The sequence below is a fragment of the Notolabrus celidotus genome, chromosome 24 (assembly GCF_009762535.1).
Source record: "Notolabrus celidotus isolate fNotCel1 chromosome 24, fNotCel1.pri, whole genome shotgun sequence".
In the NCBI taxonomy this organism is placed as follows: Eukaryota; Metazoa; Chordata; class Actinopteri; order Labriformes; family Labridae; genus Notolabrus; species Notolabrus celidotus.
Window position 1 is genome coordinate 4,621,248 of NC_048295.1, and position 17,880 is coordinate 4,639,127.

A 17,880-nucleotide genomic window follows, 5' to 3' on the forward strand; every position below is an offset into this window, starting at 1 on the left:
GATGAAACTTTTAACTTCTCGCTCATTATTTCCCCCGGGCTGCAGCCGTGTTGTGAACAATCGCCTCAAGGAAATTAGCAAGCAAGAGGTGGAATCAAGGACGGAGGACCAACCTTGAACCTCTCATCACTTTTAAGACAGCCATTTTGAAGCCTTAAGTTCAGCATATGTGCCGCCGCCATGTTGGTTTTCTGGAGCCTGGAGGTGGAGCTTCAAAGAATCAAAGAATAAGAGCTGTTACGCCACTTTTAGCCTATATCAAAGTGCACTCTCACTCAGATTTTAACATGATACCTAATGAGGTTACACTCACATTTGGAGCCAGCTCCTAGTGGTTATTCAAGGCACTGCAGTTATTTTGACCCTCTGAGTTTCTTGGCGGCTGTTTGGATGAAATGCAAAAGAGAAACCGCACACACTTCATCGAGAGGCTGAAAGAAAAGAAGCTTGAGGAAGCAAGTTTGTCTTCACTGCACAGAGCTTCTCAATTAGCCACTAATTGCCTCGCCTTAACGAGCAGGACATTTCTTAGCACTAATGAAGCTGGTGGCAGGCGCACAGAAACAGAAAGTGTGTGTGTGTGTGTGTGTGTGTGTGTGTGTTTTGGAGCCACAGTGTGAGATGAGTGTGTGTGTTTTTGAAAGATAGAAAGCAGAGAGAGGGAGCGAAGATCTAATGGAGTCGGGTGCACACAGCTCATTTTCAGCGAGCTGTTTGGCATTCTCTGGAAGGAATGTGTGGATGGATTACGCTGCTGGCTGCGACACAGACTTTCCAATGAGGCTCCACTTTGTCTTCACCCTTATCTAATCCGAGCTGGAATGACCATCTCTGCAAAATGAAAATGAGGGCGGAAATCAAATGATCTGCCTGTTTGTTACAGCAGCATGGACGGACATGTGATCGAAAAATTAAGAATATCAGGATTAGAATCGCACATGGAGTCCAAACTTAAGTGTATTACTGTTTAATGCTTCCTGCACAAAGATGCATGCAAGTCTTTACAGTTTGCTGCAAAATCATACGACACATACGAAACAAACTGTCTCCATCAGGGACCATAAAAGGCCACTTATTGTTCAATGCAATTTATACTTGTTATGAACCAGGCTCCAGGAAGCTAGCAGGAACAACAGGTAGTCACAAAGATGCTATCATGTTGCATTATTGGATTATAATAAAGACAGAAAGTCGGGCTACTTCTGCTGCTGCTGCTGCTGCATAGACTTCTCTGTTAACTTTGAGTACTGAAGTGAACTAGTCCACCACAAACCCCACAAGAAAACATACACTGGTGCCTTTTTTTGGACGAAACTTCCAGTGAATCTTGTTCCTACTTATACCTTTGGAAAAGCAGTGCAGTGTCTCTCATACATCACACAGTTTGGATGCATAGATTGTATAAATAATAGAGCCTCAAGTGGATGCTTGATGAAATGCAGTTTATAACACTTCCACATGGGCTTCATATTTTGAGACCAAAAGTTGCTGCTTTTTTGGACGTCTTACCCGAGGTGCAGGGAGGTCTAGCTGCAGAACTTGTTGCTGCTGCTGTCTTCTCTTGGGGGTGACTGAAAGGTCAAAAGAAAGGACGTTGAATTATTCAAAGTCACACAACATGCAGTTTAGGATGAAGCAAAAGAGATTCAAAAAGAGATGGGAGATGGTTGCTAAACTTGTGCATGACATACAAAATGATTAGGTACAAAAGCTTTACACCATAGGGATGGAAAGGAAGCAGGTTTTGCAGGATTTCACACAACATGCATGACATAAGTTTCATCAGATATCACAGAAAGTGGAGTTCAGGATATAGATTGCAGTGATATTTGCTTATTTGATGGATTATGGTGTCTCATAGCTTTATATCTGAGTGGTGTTTGGGGAATCACCTGAGATACCCCTGGCTCACAGAGAAGACACTCCATCACACTCCGTTCCCGAGCTCGTACGGAAACTCTGCGGTCTCCAATTCCTCTCGGGCCGGGCAGTTCTCGATCTTGGCCAAGTGGCCGAGGCTAACAGGGACACACGACACATTACCCCATCCTTTCCCCTGCCGTTCACAGCAACCCAACACTCCTGACACAAGCTCACCCCCAGCAGCCCTCACTGCCAAGCAAAACACCTGGCATCTGCATGAGAAGGGTGCCAATTTCACAGGCAGTGCCAGGCGGTCAGCTGAGCCGCTGCCACACACATATGGGGGACATGTGAGCGAGGGCAAAGTGATACGGAGGTGCTATGTGTCTGTGAAGACAGCTTGAGTGTGTGCAGAGAGCAGCAGTCTGAACTCATGAAGAGGATGTGTTAAAGAAGACGAATTAAAGTTCTTCTTCTTCTGCAACATGATTATAAACATGAGAGCTCAGTCTGCAGACACACGACAGCTTCAGTATTCTGGAAACACTTAAAGCTTCATATGAACATGTGTACTCTGCATGCAGACGCTACATGCATGTAAAGTGTGCGACTCACATGAGTTTATATGCTTCCAGTGTCTCTGACATCGATGCATCCCCCTTGCATGCTTCCACTCCCTGGCTGAAGTTTTGTGTGTGTCAGAGGCCAGGGCTGGTGCTGAAAGCCTGATGGATGAGGTCCAGGGGTCACGGACTTCAGCTGTTGTTGGCCACATCACAACCCAGTGAACCACACTGTTAGCCTTGGGTTAGCACCAGAGTGCGTGGGGCTTTTTTGGGTGTTTTTCATCGTCGGAGGGAGAGCAGAGCCGAGAGGGTCGGAGGGGAAGTATAAAGGGAAGATTCTGGAGGGTTTGGATGCCAGAGGCAAGAAGGGGTCTGACCGGTCCAGCAGCCATTAGCCTCCTTAGAAGAGGAAGCAAATAAACACTAGATTCACCCCCCAGCCTTTGAGGAGAAACCTGCTGCTCTGTCCAGGTGACAGCCTGCAGGCATCTGGACTACAGACCGGTCACACTAATGCTGCATGCTCTGGTTTAAAGCAGGCTGACTGAATGTGCAAAAATTTCACATCAAGGGAAGAAGAAAGTTTGTGCAACTTCCAGAAATATCATGCAGGTGTCATCCTGGCTGCAGGCTCCTGAGAAAGCATGTGCACACACACTAAAATCAAAGAATGATGCAGAAGAAGCTGTGTTTATTTTATAACTTTAAAAAATAAACACAACTTTTGCATCTTCAAGCTTCATTCTTAAAGACTCCTAGCAGCTTGTTGCAAAGTGGATAATCAGATCTCAAGGTGCTCTGGACCCGCGCGTGAGTCTGACACCCCCCCCTAAACTCTCTGATGTGTGCAGACCTGAAAACAGGACAAATAGCCGTAGCTCTGCAGAGGGAGCAGAATCTAATTCTCCAAACAGAATCCGGCCCTGGATTCGATTTATATTTAATCAGGCTCTCTCTCTATATGAGGTTCCAGCAGCTCAGTGACCCCGCACCCAGAGAAAAAACTCCTGCTTTCCCCCCATAATGGGATATATGAACCTTTCATTGTTGCCACCGCGGTGTCATCAGCTCTGGGAGGGTTTCTTCTGTGCCAGGAGCGGCGGCCATGTTGCCATGGTGACAGTTGGTGTAAAAAAGATGGTGGTGTGTGTATGTGTGTGTGTGGGCAGAACTCAGAGGCGAGCCAACATTGCTTTTAGGGGTAAATACGGCCTGAGTGGAGAGAGCAGCAGCATCGACTCTGCAGAAGAAGAAGATTTAAGGAAATGTGGACGTCTTGAACGCCGAGCGAGAGCACGCCACACCATGTGAAATTATTTCCAGTATGAGTCCAACTGTGGAAATTCAATTTCACAGCTCGTGAGCAATATCAAACAAACAGGCAGGCTGAAGGCACACACTCCAGAGTGAGTGATACAGCAGACGTAAACTCAGACGTAGACGAGGTGGGTGAAGGGCAGGCTAACGGCGAACGCCAACCCATAACTCCAACCATCTCCATATTCAGGCCCTTTAAACTGCACATTAGCCACCGCTTACTCCCCGAGCCCTGGAGGGGGAAGAGGGGACGAGGGGGTGGTCCTGCTTTCTAATGAACTGCATAATTAAATGAAGGCCCCTGTTCAGCATCCACGTCCCCTCTGCTCTGGGACCGTGACGCTCTAAACGAGGGGCAGGATTGAAACGGATGGCGGCAGGTGAAGGACAGAAGGACGGCGGGGTAATGCGGTGGAATGTGCCTTTAATGAAGAGGATGAAAGAGGGGGGAAAGCGAGGTCACACTGCTGCATCTCTGCCTCCTGTTTTTGGGGCGAGGGCTGTGCAGGGGAGAGATAACAGCTCCAGCTCTCCACTCTGCCCTCCCCTGAGCTCCCGCTTTTGATTGACACATGCTAACAAGCCGAGGTGTTCGACGGGAGCGCCGGCAGAATAGGTAATGCTCAGAGAACATAACTGGGGAATTCTCCCACAACCCCGCAGGTTCACCAAGATCAACGGGGGAGCGGCGTGCAGAGGCTGAGTTCTCCTGCTTTCTGAGGAAGTGGAACAAAAATGGAGGCTTTATGAGATGTCAAATTAAATCACAGAGAGGAGAGAAGCGTCTGACGGGAGGGTCGTGAATAAAAAAAGAAGAGAAGGAATCAAAGAATGGAGAGAGGAGGAGGAGGTGTGGAGAACAGACAAAGAGCTTTTAAGAAAGGGTACAGCCTCACTCCAAGAAAAGGTCACACAGTGGGAGAGAAACTTACAGATATGAGGCATGAACCAGTCTCACACACACACACGCTGTCACTGATTACATAAAGTGCAGATGGAGGAGTAATTCCAGTCAGATGTAGATGCAGAGATCGCACAGCTTTTGTTTAATGGTCGTAATTAATTCTGGGATGTCGGGCTGCTTTGTTTATCGTCTCTGGCAGAGAAGTGACCACAAGCACTTGAAGGAGGCCGTTAACTGCACATTTCTTCGTCTTTAAGTACGGAGGACGGACCAACAGAGAAACCAGCTTGAGAGCTGCGAGTCGGTCTGACCTCAGAGGGTGGAGAGAAGCTGAAAGTTGACAGATACAAGTTGATGATTTTCAGATTTGACTTCTGTGTGGATTGGGCAGATAACATGGAAATAGTTATAGACAAAGCTTCATGATGCATCGTGCTAGAGCAATAGAGGTCTTGTGTATCTGATGCGGAGGGCTCTGACCTGCCGGATCAGATACACAGCCAGAACACAACGGACAGGATCCAGTGGAAGTTAACACGTTGACTAGAATAGAAACCTACCAGTGTTTGTGAGATCAAACACAGGGACAGCAGTCTGAGTCTCTGTTGTGGTCTCTCTGTGTAAAACCTGCAGAGAAGCTACAACATTATCTTGCATAAAGACTTCACGTCACATCTTAACGTTTCATTGTGTTCTTATTTAAAAATCTGATGTAAACCCGCCGGCTTTGCATGTTTGCATGTGTTTGATTATCTAAAGACAGTTTCCCCTCGTCTTTATTCATCACAGGATGGTCTGCAGACGCCCGCTCCGCTCTTTCCCTTTCTTGTTTGTGCAGCTTTTGTCTCGTCTGGTTCTATTCGTGCTGTTTTCATTCTATATGAAGAGGAATGTGTTATTATAAGAGTTTGTTTATTACAGTAAGTCGCTCAGATCTCTCGCTTTGACTCTGTGTGGAAGAGTTAATCTGTTGGTATTGGTTATAGAAGAAATAAGTGGAGTAATTGATTAAGTGTGCGTCTGTGCCGGCTGGTTTAAAGGTCCCAGCTCAGTGAGGAGACGGTCAGAGTGATGCAGAGGATCAGCAGAGGCCCGGTCCCTGCTGGCCTCGGCGCTAATTAAACACTAACTGATAGAAAAAAGCTTCCTCCACATTCTAATTATTCCCCATTTCAAGTCTAATTTCACCAATCAGTGCCATCTTTATTTCTGAGAGCAAATTGGGCAGTAATCATTTTCTAGTGGAGATTTCCCGGCCTTTAATTGTGGAAGATGATTTAGTCATTATCAGAATGCGGCGACTCTTATCAGTCATCTCACAGGGCAAATTTATCTGCAGATTGAGCTCCCAGAAATGAAGCAGAGTATTATAATGAATTTTTAAACTGATGACTCATGGTGTTGTTATAGTTTGACTGAATAGTTTAAATATGCAGAGTGTGGCTAATTCTTTAAATGAGACGGAATAAATCAGGGGCGGCACACAGAGACGGTTTCAAAAACGTTTAATGCAAAATATTTGTATAAAAGTCACGCTCCCGTCTGACAGCGTGTTGAATCAAACCTCCAGGTAATTAATTTCAGTGCAGTGATGTTTACTAATCATATGTTAAGGTTAAAATGGTTATGTGTGCTGTTTTATTGGTTGTGTTGCTTGTTTTTGGATCAAGATGTATACATTTCATTGGAGAGACAACAAAAACATCACTTATAGACTAATTATCTTTGCATTCATACCACAGGGTGTACGAAAAGATGGACCACCTAACAGCTCCTGGGAAGTGAAGCCAATATTTGGAGCTGCTGGCTGGCTGCAGAGTGGGTCATTAAGCTCCGCCTCCTACATGTTAAAAGATTGCAAACAAGACTTTAAATCAAGTTCATCCATCTTATTTTGGATAATGTTAGTTCTAACTTATTTTACCTTAAAAAGGAGGGCCAGTGAGATCATGATTGACAGCTCTGTTTACCAATGAGGCTCCTGCAGCGCTCTGTGCACCGGATTATCGGAGCATAAGTCTGGTGTTTGGTCAGGTTGTCCATTAGCTGATTGCTACTGCATTACGGGGACATTTTGGCTTCACTTTTCCACAACCTGAGGCTCTGACGCGTCGTCCATCTTTACACAGTTATTGATTTACACTTTTAACACATATACATAAATCCATCATCCGAATAATCAAAGGCAAAAATACAAAAAACAACAGAGAGCCTGCAGGATGTAGAGGAAGTCCAACCGACAAAAACATCAAGCACCAGAAGATACTTTGAAGGGTGTTACTTCCTCTTCCTGTTTGTGGACGCCGGCTGGTCAAGGTGATCCCTCTACACTTCCTCTAGTTTGATCAGCTTGTGCGCTGCCTTCCTGCCCTGCCTGCTGGAACAAAGTTGATCTATACAGGTTTAAATTAAGTTCATAGAGATATAGAATGATCGCCCTTTATTTAATATCATTTCTACAATATAAAATCCATTCAAAATAAGAGCCTGTTGTTATAAACATTGGAACACTAGCAAATATACACAGGCAGCTGTTTGTTTCTGTACACACAAGTCTCCAGACTTGTTAAATCTCCTCTTACCTCTGCAACGAGCCTCGTTCAGCCTCTCAGCGTGCGACTTATGACGTCCTGATCAGATAAATTAACACAAAGGCCGCCGGGTGACGGCTGAACGAACTCAAAATGCATGAATTTGGCTTATTTCTACTCTGTGTGTGACTGGCTGACTACCTCAAACAGCACCTATCATCGGGTTCTTCCGCCGAGGGTCAGGCTGTCGTTCGTCTGCATAGCCGAAGTCCGGGCTGTTCCCGCGGTTCCTGTCCGGGCTGATGTAGCGCCCCGGGCTGGGCTGCCGGTACCCGTCTGCTCCTCCTCGCCCTCCGACGGCCTCGTAGTACTGTCGCCCTCTGCGGCCGGCTGAGGGAGAAGGCGGGATGTCCTGCCTCACTGCGGCACGATACTGCTGCTGGCCCGGCAGTGGAGAGGAAGGGTTGTACCGAGCGTTGTTCGGGACCTGCTGGGGGACACGGCTGGAGACTTCCTGGTATAGAGGGGCCGGTCTGGAGTGTGTGGGGTAGTCATATGGATCCCTCCTGCAAGACAGAATAAGACAGTTACTGCACCTGAGAAGGTGAGTCAGCATTTCCAACATGGCTACCCTCGTATTTTGGCCTCAACGACTCTTCAGTTTTGGTGACATCACAGGGTCTACATCCATGTTTAAACGTACAAAAAGTCTCAGGACATGTTTGAGTACAGAATGTGTGTTCAAAGTAGAGGAAGAGACGGCTTTTCATACTGGTTTAAACTGGTTTAAAGTGCCAGAGAGACGCCCCCCCCCTCGCTGTAAGCCTCCTCCTGTTATTCAGTTTACGTGGCCTTGGCAGGATCGAGTGATGGGGGAGACGTGGATGGAGAGATGCCAAGAGATAACAGCAAATGCCTTGGTAAGCATATATGAGGGGTGAGTGTGTGTTTGGCTTGTGTGTGGTGGAATGTGTGTGTGTGTGTGTGTGTGTGTGTGTCTCAGGGGTCTGCAGTAACGAGGCAGCCAGCTGGAAGTCTCCGGTTCCCTCCCACTAGCTCCGGGTGATTAGGGGCTAAACCCCCGAGAAAGGCGACACGAGGGACTCGGGGGAGACGGGAGGAGAGAGAAAGTGAGAGAGTGGAAGATAAAGAGAGAGAGAGAGGACATAAAAGAGGGAGGGCTGCTCACCTTTCATAGACACATTCAAATGCTTTCCATCTTATGTGCTGTTTCCAGCGCTGAGTGACACACATGTCCAGAGAGTAAGCAAACCTCAGAGAAACATCTTCACTGGCTGAGCTGGAAGGGAAACTCGACTATTTTTAAAAGTGTTGATCTGCAGGAGCCCCGTCCATGTCTCACTGAGGACTTTAGGAGATACATTAAAGGGGGATTCTGCACCTTTTAAGAGCCTGGGTCCTTTTAAAGTGACTCACAGGAACAAGAGTTTGGGAAAATTGTTAAACTTGCAGAACACGGGAGTTTCTGGTCTACCTCCGACTCATTCAGTTCGTTTAAGCTCCTATCCTGGTGCACAGGTCTGGGTGTTTGTAACTTCACCTCACAGTCACTATTCTTTTTTTTTTAAGTTTTAAAAGGGATGTTTGGCTTTATTGAAAGGACAACTGAAGAGAGACAGGAAATGTGGGGAGTAGAGAGTAGGGGATGACATGCAGTTTTTGCATCCGCATGGCTGCAGGGGCGTCGTGACTTCACGTGAAGGACTGCACAGAGACAGGACTAGAAAGTCTGCTACAAATACATGTGCACATTTCAACAGTTTGATTTGATCTCCCTTCATGGTCCACCCGGTCTCTCCGGTCTCTCACCCTCCAGCAGCCTCTCTTGTGTACACATCAATAAAGAAATGCATCGTTTGCATAAATACAAACCTTACTGGGTAATTTAAGCGCATGTGAACACACAAGCTTTCGTCTAACCGTTCACATCATATTGCTTCAATCAGCGGCAGACAGCCGAGAACATTACGACATTTCCTCCCTTCAACAAAAGCTCTCAGTGAAGTTATTACACAGAAGCCCCGAGCTTAGACCAGCTCCTCGTACCCTGCAGACCAGCCCAGCACCTGTTGACTGGCAAATTAGAACGACTCACTCAACGCAGATTAGGTCGCTCACAGCTCCAGTGTGTGTGTGTATGCGTGTGTGTGTGTGAGAGAGAGCGGGCTTCCCTTGAGGATATTCTCGGACTGTGTCGAGGTGGATTTCTTTAAGTGTGTGTGTGTGTGTGTGTGTGTGCGTGTTATGACCACCCAAACAGAGCGGGCAGGACGGGATGCACAGGTGGTCTGAGGAATGAACAGCACCGCCTTGTCAGTCAGCAAAACACACACATACACACACACACACATTCACACACACATGAGGTTATAGATAAGGAAGAGAAGAGAAAAGGCAGCAAGATAGAAAGGATAAAAAGGAGAGGAATCTGAGAAGTGGAGAGATTGAATCAGAATTAAGACGTGCAGAGGAGGAGGGCAGATGTAGAGAGAAAGAAATTCCTCCATGTAAAGCTCAGCGAGGAGGAAAGGAGCCAGACTCGAAGGTCAACTTCCTCATTAATCCAGATTAAATGCTGAAGGCCACCAGGGGAGGCAGAGAGACGGAAAGAAAGAGGGATCAACTCACAGAGAGGAAGAAGAAGGGGAACACCTGGGTCCTAAACCGTCTCAGGGCCACCCAAGAACCTTTCTCCAGCGTCTCTCATCATCCTCCCCTGGCTGCCATCTTCAGTTTCCACATCTCTTCCCCTTGAATATTCATCTTCCTTCTCCAATCCGTCACCTCTGCGACCTCTCCTCTTCGTGCACTCGGTTATTTAAATGACTGTGTTACAGTTTCACCTCCTTTTCTTCATCTGCATGGCTAAATATAGCTGCTCCGAGGTAATGATAGGCGCAAAGTGGCAATAAATTAACACAACGAGAGAACCTGCAGCGTTTAAAGAAACCTGCACAGAGACCGAGGACGTATGCACGATGAGAAGTCAAATCTAGAACATAAAATATCTCAAACTGAGGCGTGCACGATGACTTTTCTGCAAACAGACCACATGCCATATCTTCATCTTCTTGCATCTCATCTTTATTTAACTGTGACTTTAAAAAGCATCACTGATATATAAGATTTAATGAAGCAAACAGATCGACGGTCAGCTCAGACGTTGTTTGAGAAACAGGTGTGACGCAGCCTTCACTCTACTCTCTTCGTCTGCTTCCTGGACGACTCAGTGATTAATGAAGAAGGATGAATTCCTGCGGTGTCGTGGAACATGGATCTGCATGACCTTTGACCCTTGCATGACATGCAAGGAAGCTGTGAGCAGGGTTGCTTTTGTCTGCTCATATGGGAGTGTTTATGCTTCCTCAGGGAGGCGAGAGACCGACAGTTTCAAGGAGAAGCAGGAGGAGCATGCATGCTCAGTTTCTTTGATGATTTGCTCGTTTTTCCTGCAGGTTTGATGTTAAATATCTGATATTAAAGCACAAAAATTAAGGAGACGCTGCAGCAATCACACAACAATAAGCATTTGTGTGTGTTCTGCCAAACAGCTGGGGGGATTAGGGGGTCCACGGGCCTCACTGACCCACACAGAGCTCCTCATCCTGGGTCACACAGCTGGCTTCAGACAGGGAGGGAAGTGTGTGCTCAGGCTGTGTGTGTGTGTTAACTCTGCCGTGTACTGAATCTGAAATCTCCCAAAGATTTGGATTTAATTTAGCAGATCCAAATAAAACATTCCCAGAGTGAGTGAGTGAGGAAGAGGAGGAGAGCACGGTGGTGTTTGTGTAATCCGAATGAGATCTCCTTCTCTTACATAACTCCATCAGAGTTTATTTGCTGAGGTCAGTATGAAAATGTGAAAGCAAGGAAGAGGAGGATAAACAAGAGGCCGAAGAGAGGGGGGAATAAAAATGTTTCAAAAACCTGCCACACACGGCCGCTGACTCCTGCCGTTAATGACAATTAAAAGGAGCCCCACCTGCAGCGCTAATCCAGCTTGAAAGGAACTTCTGACAACGCCACGCGTGCAGACGTTGGCGTGTTTTCATTCAGCTGTCAGGACAACACTACGCGCACTTTTGAAATGTCAAAATGAGAATAAAATAAATAAAAAAGATGCAAATGAGATGTTTTCCCTGAGCGATGCGGAAACAAATAAACAGTTTGAATTAACGTCAGAGAAGAAGAAGACCTTAAAGAGTGGATTAGTGCTCAGTGTGTCTCTCCTTCTTTACATCCTAAGTAGTTATGTTATCATATCTTTAATATATTATTAATAAAGCAATGATGTAGACACACACACACACACACACACACACACACACACACACACACACACACACACACACACACAGGAGAGACAGCGTGTACTCTTAAAGATTGTTTCTGGATAGTTTCGTCTTCATGCATCCTACAGACGTGACAGTAAAAAAGGAAAAGGTTGTATCTGTACTGACGTTATAAGAAAGATCACATTTACACCTTTATGAAACCTGTTGCTCCACTTTTGTCCACAGGGGGCGCCAAACTCAACACAGAATGAGAGTCTGTGTTGAGCTTGACGTTTAATGCAAGCAGGACAATAATCAGAAGTTAAAGTGAGGAGAGAATGAAGATAAAGAGAGGTAGAGAGAGGAGAGAGAGACTCAGTGGAGTGTGAGACAGACAGACGGACAGACAGACACACACTCGTCTCTCCCTCTGAGGTTTATATAGAGCAGCAGAGCAGGGTGTGATGTGAACCACAGGGACCGGGAGAGTGGAAAGCTGTAATGACACGCCGTGTAATACATCTGACTCACACTTCAGAACATCGGCAGCATGTAGCACACTCCCACCACCCTCTGAGTGTGTGTGTGTGTGTGCATGTGTGTGTGTGAGAGAGAGAGAGAGAGCAAATGACAGACTGAATATCACATCCATATTTAATTTTGTGAATGTGTGCAGGGAGAGTATATGATTACATACTCATCTGTGAAAGAGAAACGTATGCATGTGTGTGTATATATAAGTGTGTGTCCATCTGGGACAGAGAGTGTGTGTGTTGCCGTTTAGTTTCCCCGGTGTGACAGTGAAGAATGTGTGTGTGGTGGCAACGTGGGGAATGATGGGGGTTATTCTGCACCTGCCCCAAGGAAACGGAGGGAGGAAATTAGTAATCCCTCCCTCCCTCTGCAAACTCAGTTCCTTATTAGAACCCCCAACACACACACACACACACACACACACACACACACACACACACACACACACACACACACACACACACACACTGCATCCTGGTCCCCCAAATAACCCCAGACCTAAACAGCTGGAAAACAGCCATGTGTCTCTGTCAGACACACACACACAGACACACACACACACTCGTGACCAAACATGATTAAAGTAAAAACAGTATTCTGTGTTTTCTGTCACATCCATCTTATTCAGACTTTTCTTCCGTTTCTTCAAAATAAATGATAGTGCATTCTTTATTTTGCATAAATTTGCAGATATTATGTTTAAGATATGCAGCTACCAAGACTTTGGAGTCTTTGCATGATGCTATCTCGTCTCTCTTTGCAGGGGAGTAACGTCAAGTAAACGCAAACTTGCAGCTGTCTTAAAATGTTTGAAAAATGAGGAAAATCTCAGTGATAAGAAAAGGTCTGCCTCCGCAGTGTGTTGTCAGACACATCTGCATAAACTAGACCCGCTATGCTCTGATTGTGTCTGCATGACGGCAGCGTCGAAGGAGTAGTTTGAAGCAGTAAGTGCAAACAGTGGGTCCAAAAACAGCGGAATCCTCCTTTAAGATCAAGTTCTGAAAATCAAATCTTCATCTTCGAGCAGAAGATTCTTAAACGAGAGGGAAACAATCACTTGAAAGTGTTCTCCTGTGTATTCATCTGCTGTGCCGTTTGTGCAAATTAAAGGATGTGTTCCCTCGTCTGTTCGTATGCACACATAAATAATTACCGCCAATGCTCAGACACTTAACCGCACTCATTTCAATTACATCTGCACATTTAATGTATTAATGTTTGACTGCAGAAGTGAGGGAAACATACAGATGCATATGTAAGCACATCTGCCCGCGATGTGCTCACCTGTTAGCCGGCTGACGAGGAGCAGACCTGCGCTGCATGCAAAATAGATTAATTGCACTGCGAGAAACAGCTGCTGCACCTCGCCGCCAAACACTCCCACGCACGCACATTCATATGCATGTCTCTGCACACTGAGTGTTGTCGTATTTTGCAGAGTTAGAAAGCAGGAGCGGTGTGGCTGGAAATGTCTGTTACTGGTCTGTTATTGGGGTTTCTAAAATGACATGCAGGATACTTAACGAGTTGGTATATTAATCAGTGCATGATGCATTCTGCAGCTTCTCCCTGCACACACACACACATAGATATGTCACAGCACTAATGGCGCTGTGCTAGCTGAGTGCTGCAGACACAGAGCAGGCCCGCCTGGCTCCACAGCAGAGGAAACCATTAGCCGCGTTGGCCCCGGCCGCCGAGGCAGCGCTGCTAATCAAACCCGGCTATGACAACAGCGGCAGCGCTGGAAATTGGCTCTCACCTAGATGCACGCGCTTCATCTAAATGGGCCCCGTGTTTACACTCTCTGTTTCGATACGGAGAGCCGTGACAGGGAGTGTGTGCAGTGTCGGTGGCAGGTAGAAGTGGGTCTGAGTGCAGCGTGGGGGAGCTTGGAGAGAGAAAATGAGAAGGTGAGGAGAGATGGGACGCACAGACGGGATGTAAACGAAGCTCTCAGGAGCGTTTAAGCTCATTCATCAGGTGAGTGATGTCATTCCTCAGACGCCAAACTGTATTCAGAGATTTACACAACGCTAAAAAGCAGATCCAGAGCGGATTACAGCGGCGTTATAAATCACATCCCCCGGACCACCAGAAACCTCATGCAGGCATTACCGCGGAGGTCGAAGGTCGGATTTACCTCTTTGGACAGAACTCCATGAGGGAGAGCGATCATGTAATAGAGACGCGCCGAGGGAGAGAAAGTAAGTTACAGTTAATGATAGAAACAGATGCTACTTCTTAAAAGGCGCTCCACGACTCAGATTCTTCAAGTTCACGCTAAGTGCACTGCATGTTTGCAATAAACACACAGCGCACATTTCTCTCTGATGTCACACTCAGAAACACTTCAATCTGCTCTCTGGTTTGTTTTTATGAAAGAATCTGTAATCTCTAAGACTGGAACTCTATATATACAATTATCCTTTAAATTACAGGACTGAGCGTCCCACCCTGAGCGTGACGTCAAAGAAAAGGCCACCTGAGTCTTTGCTGCTCTGTTCTCTGCAAAGAAAAGAACATCTGAATTCAGGATGACTCCTGTGACTCCTCCACAGATCCGCCTGTCCATCTGTATTTGCGGACGGAGCGTCACGCAGACTTGTACATGACAGTCTTTGTGTGTCTCTGCGAGCTCACGGGGAGCGCAGAGGCCTCAAAGTGTATATCTTTTGTTTTATTTATAAAGCCACGATTTCATTTTCCCATATACAGACCGTAGAGACTGTGGGAAGACGAGATACAAGGAGACGTACGGGAGATATAAACAGAAGCGACGCAAGAATCCAGACAGAAGGATTGATGGAATCAGGGAAAAATGCAGAGAACAGAAGAGGAGAAGTTATTGTAAACAGGTAGAGCCACTGTTAGAGCTGCCTAAAGCCCTTTCATTTCCTCCCGCTGATTCCATTACATCTTCTTCTGTCTGAGCCAAACACCGTTAGCTGGACAAACACAGCTACCTCTGCACACCAGCGGGGCCTTTCTCTCATAAAAGGCCCGACAAATACGAGACGGGTGAGGACATCTTTTGGGAAATCAAAGAAAATAATACGCACATTGCTTCAGATGCTCTTGGGTGCGTATTTAGGAATAAAAAAAAGTGGGTCATGTCACCCTTTAAACCAATCACAGAGGGTCGGAGAGAGACATCAGCAGCTGTTCTTGGGTAAAACTATTAAAAAAAAAGAAGAAGCGTGAGCTCTCCAGGACCCGAGAAATTAAATGAGTTACGGAGACAATAACTCTAACTGAGTTTCAAAGTGAGTCATTCGACAGCTGGACTGCAGCATGTGGGGGAACTGTTGATCGCTTATGAAACTGTGAGAAGCTGGATTGAGTTTTAATAAAGACAAGGCGAGTGCAGAGAAAAATGATTTCTCAGCTGACCTTGAAAAACCTGTATGAAATCATGGAGAGCTCCGAACCGCAGGCCGTAACAATATTACTGAAACAATAACAGGCCTCTGCAATATAAAGAAGTGTCCGACCGTGCAAGGAAGGAGGGAAGCTTTTGGAGAGTCAGAAAGTTGAGTGTGAGCCTTCGATTTTATCACATCCTACCTCACTCTTCATTATTCTCTTATCGCTATTAACAGTGAAGCTGGGACTCCGCAGAAACAGATATACGTGTTCACTTTGCAGTCATATCTGGAGTGGACAAGTTGTAAATGCCCAAAAAGTTAATCCTCACTCCCAGAGTTATGGTCCCACGAAAGCCAACGAGCTTTGAGATCCTTGATTGGGATCCATCTGTTCAAAGAAGAACACATATCTGGAGGGGTGAATTTCGCACTCATTTTCGTTTCTTCTCAAGTTTCAAATGTTGAAAAAGTTCATCCTCACTCCCAGAGTTAACGAGTTCTGAGATATTTCACGCTCTAATCGCCAGTTTGCTTTCACTCAGAGACAGACTGCATCACATGTTCCGTCTTATTTTCATTGCTAGGTGTGTCCAGTCAGGCTTATTAGACTCAGCCGGAGGGGGGAAAAGTCCATGTGTTGAGACCTGGTGGAGAAACCCAAGTGGCTGCATGTGTGGGAACGGCGTGTAATTGTGTGCGCTTTTCAGGAAGGTCAGTTGAGAGTCCTTCAGGGACACTTTGCCACATACCAGAGGACACTCAACATGCTGAGGACAATCAAGATGTTGCCCCTGGATTTTTAAGAAGGTGTTGGAGAGTGCTTGGTGAGAGCATCCGGGATCCAGTCATTCCTCAAATAACAAATCTTAAAGGAATGACTGACTGCGAACACGCATTCAGAAAGATGTGCAGCTGAGGGCTTTAGGAGTCCAATGATTGAGACAACTGTGTGTGATCAAACTTGATGTTCAACCAGATGACAGAGTGACTCTTCAATCATTAGAGCTTCACCACTAGCATGTCTGGCTTCAAGAAAAAAACTGGTCCAAACTGGACCTGGAAACGGTCCAATCTAGTCTGAAATAGGCCCGAGGATCACTTAACCTGACTGGTTGAAAGCAGGCCCAAACAGAAAGGGGACAGCAGAATGATACGCTTTGATTTCACTCCATTTTTTGCTTCACACAAAATACAACAAACGCCACAGGACCAGAGGTGACTATGATCTGACCGGGTCCAGAACTTGGTTCCATGTTGGGTCTTGGTTACAGAGATGTAACTGGACCTTTACCCTGCACATGCCAAACTGTGTTCTTCACAGTGGGTCATCACCATTGTTGAAGCGTGACCACAGCCTCATAAAGCCAGTTTGGTGCCTGGTTTGAGCTCTCTGGCTCACTGGCCGTCGGCTGCACATTAATCAGCCAATTATCAGCTCTGGCCAGCAACGTTTCCGCGCCAACCCGGCCCCCTAATCCAATCACCTTGGGGGAGAGGGTCAGAGTGTGCTCTGATTGGATAACCTGGGGCTGGGTCGCCGCGCCCATGACCTGCTGCTTTGAATTGGTAATGACGTTAATGTTCTCCATATGGCCGTGTGTGTGCACGCATTTGTGTGTGTCCCCAAGCATAGAGCCTATCCGCAGGCTGAGCTGCACCCCATCGTTAATGGCCAGTGGAGAGGGAGGTTTGAGCCAAAGTAGCACTATCAACCTCCCTGGGGCAAAGCTCTCGATGCTGCCACTTTCAGCTCTCTTTCCAAATCCGCTTTCCCAGACTTCAGCGTCTCTTGTTGGCTGCCGTGCAGTAGCCCTCAGCAAAAAGTCCCAGACTGAGGTCCACTTCCTTTTCCATCAGCTCTGCTACTTTGGCAGGCAGTCCTTCAGGTCCAAAGTAAATCTTGATTTGAGAGGGGGAACAGCCAGACAGACCTGGGTTAAAAAAAAACATAATTCGGGCTGCAGGACTATGATGGGAAATGTTTCCAACACAATTAAGGAAGTAAGGAGGTAAGGGAAACTCTGACGAGTGGCTCCGCTATTTTCACTGTGAGAAAGCGGACGGCATACTGTATATAGTGAAGGGGGTTCTGGTCTCTTTAATCCTGGGCTCTACTTTTACATATTTTGTAAATGACTTAAAGGCACAAAGTTTTGAAGCAGCTCAAGCAGATTGCTGAAGACGGCAGGTGCAAAGGCTCAAAATATTCCCAAAAAAGAAGCCAGTTTTTGGCACTGACAAACCCAGATTGTTATTGGAAGTGTCTGAAAACATAACGGAAACATCCCTTCAGAGATAAGCCCTGAGAAGAAGACCAAGAGAGTCGCCAAAATAACACAACAATAAAAACAAACCATCCAACACTGACAACTTGCAAGTTCTGAAAGGTGAAATTACCGTTTTGGTACTTGGGGTCTGGTGGCTTTGTAGAAAGCATCACAGCATTGGCTGCAGGTTAATAAAAAGGGAGTCACCTTGACAAAAAGGATCTTTCCAACA

General features: G+C 46.3%; 1 protein-coding gene across 11 annotated transcripts in view; it reads right to left on the bottom strand.

The window, feature by feature from the left end:
- Positions 1-6,138: 6,138 nt before the first annotated feature.
- The window catches only part of LOC117808245 (partitioning defective 3 homolog B-like), a 140,549-nt gene continuing 128,807 nt past the window's right edge, over positions 6,139-17,880 (bottom strand). For 3 of the 11 annotated variants that reach the window (XM_034677876.1, XM_034677878.1, XM_034677877.1), the window contains one exon: positions 6,139-7,747. In XM_034677876.1, the coding sequence (XP_034533767.1) occupies positions 7,384-7,747 (364 nt within the window). In that variant the 3' untranslated portion in view covers positions 6,139-7,383. The remainder of the gene's footprint in view (positions 7,748-17,880) is intronic. The other 8 variants (XM_034677873.1, XM_034677871.1, XM_034677869.1 and 5 more) reach the window with 8 other exon arrangements.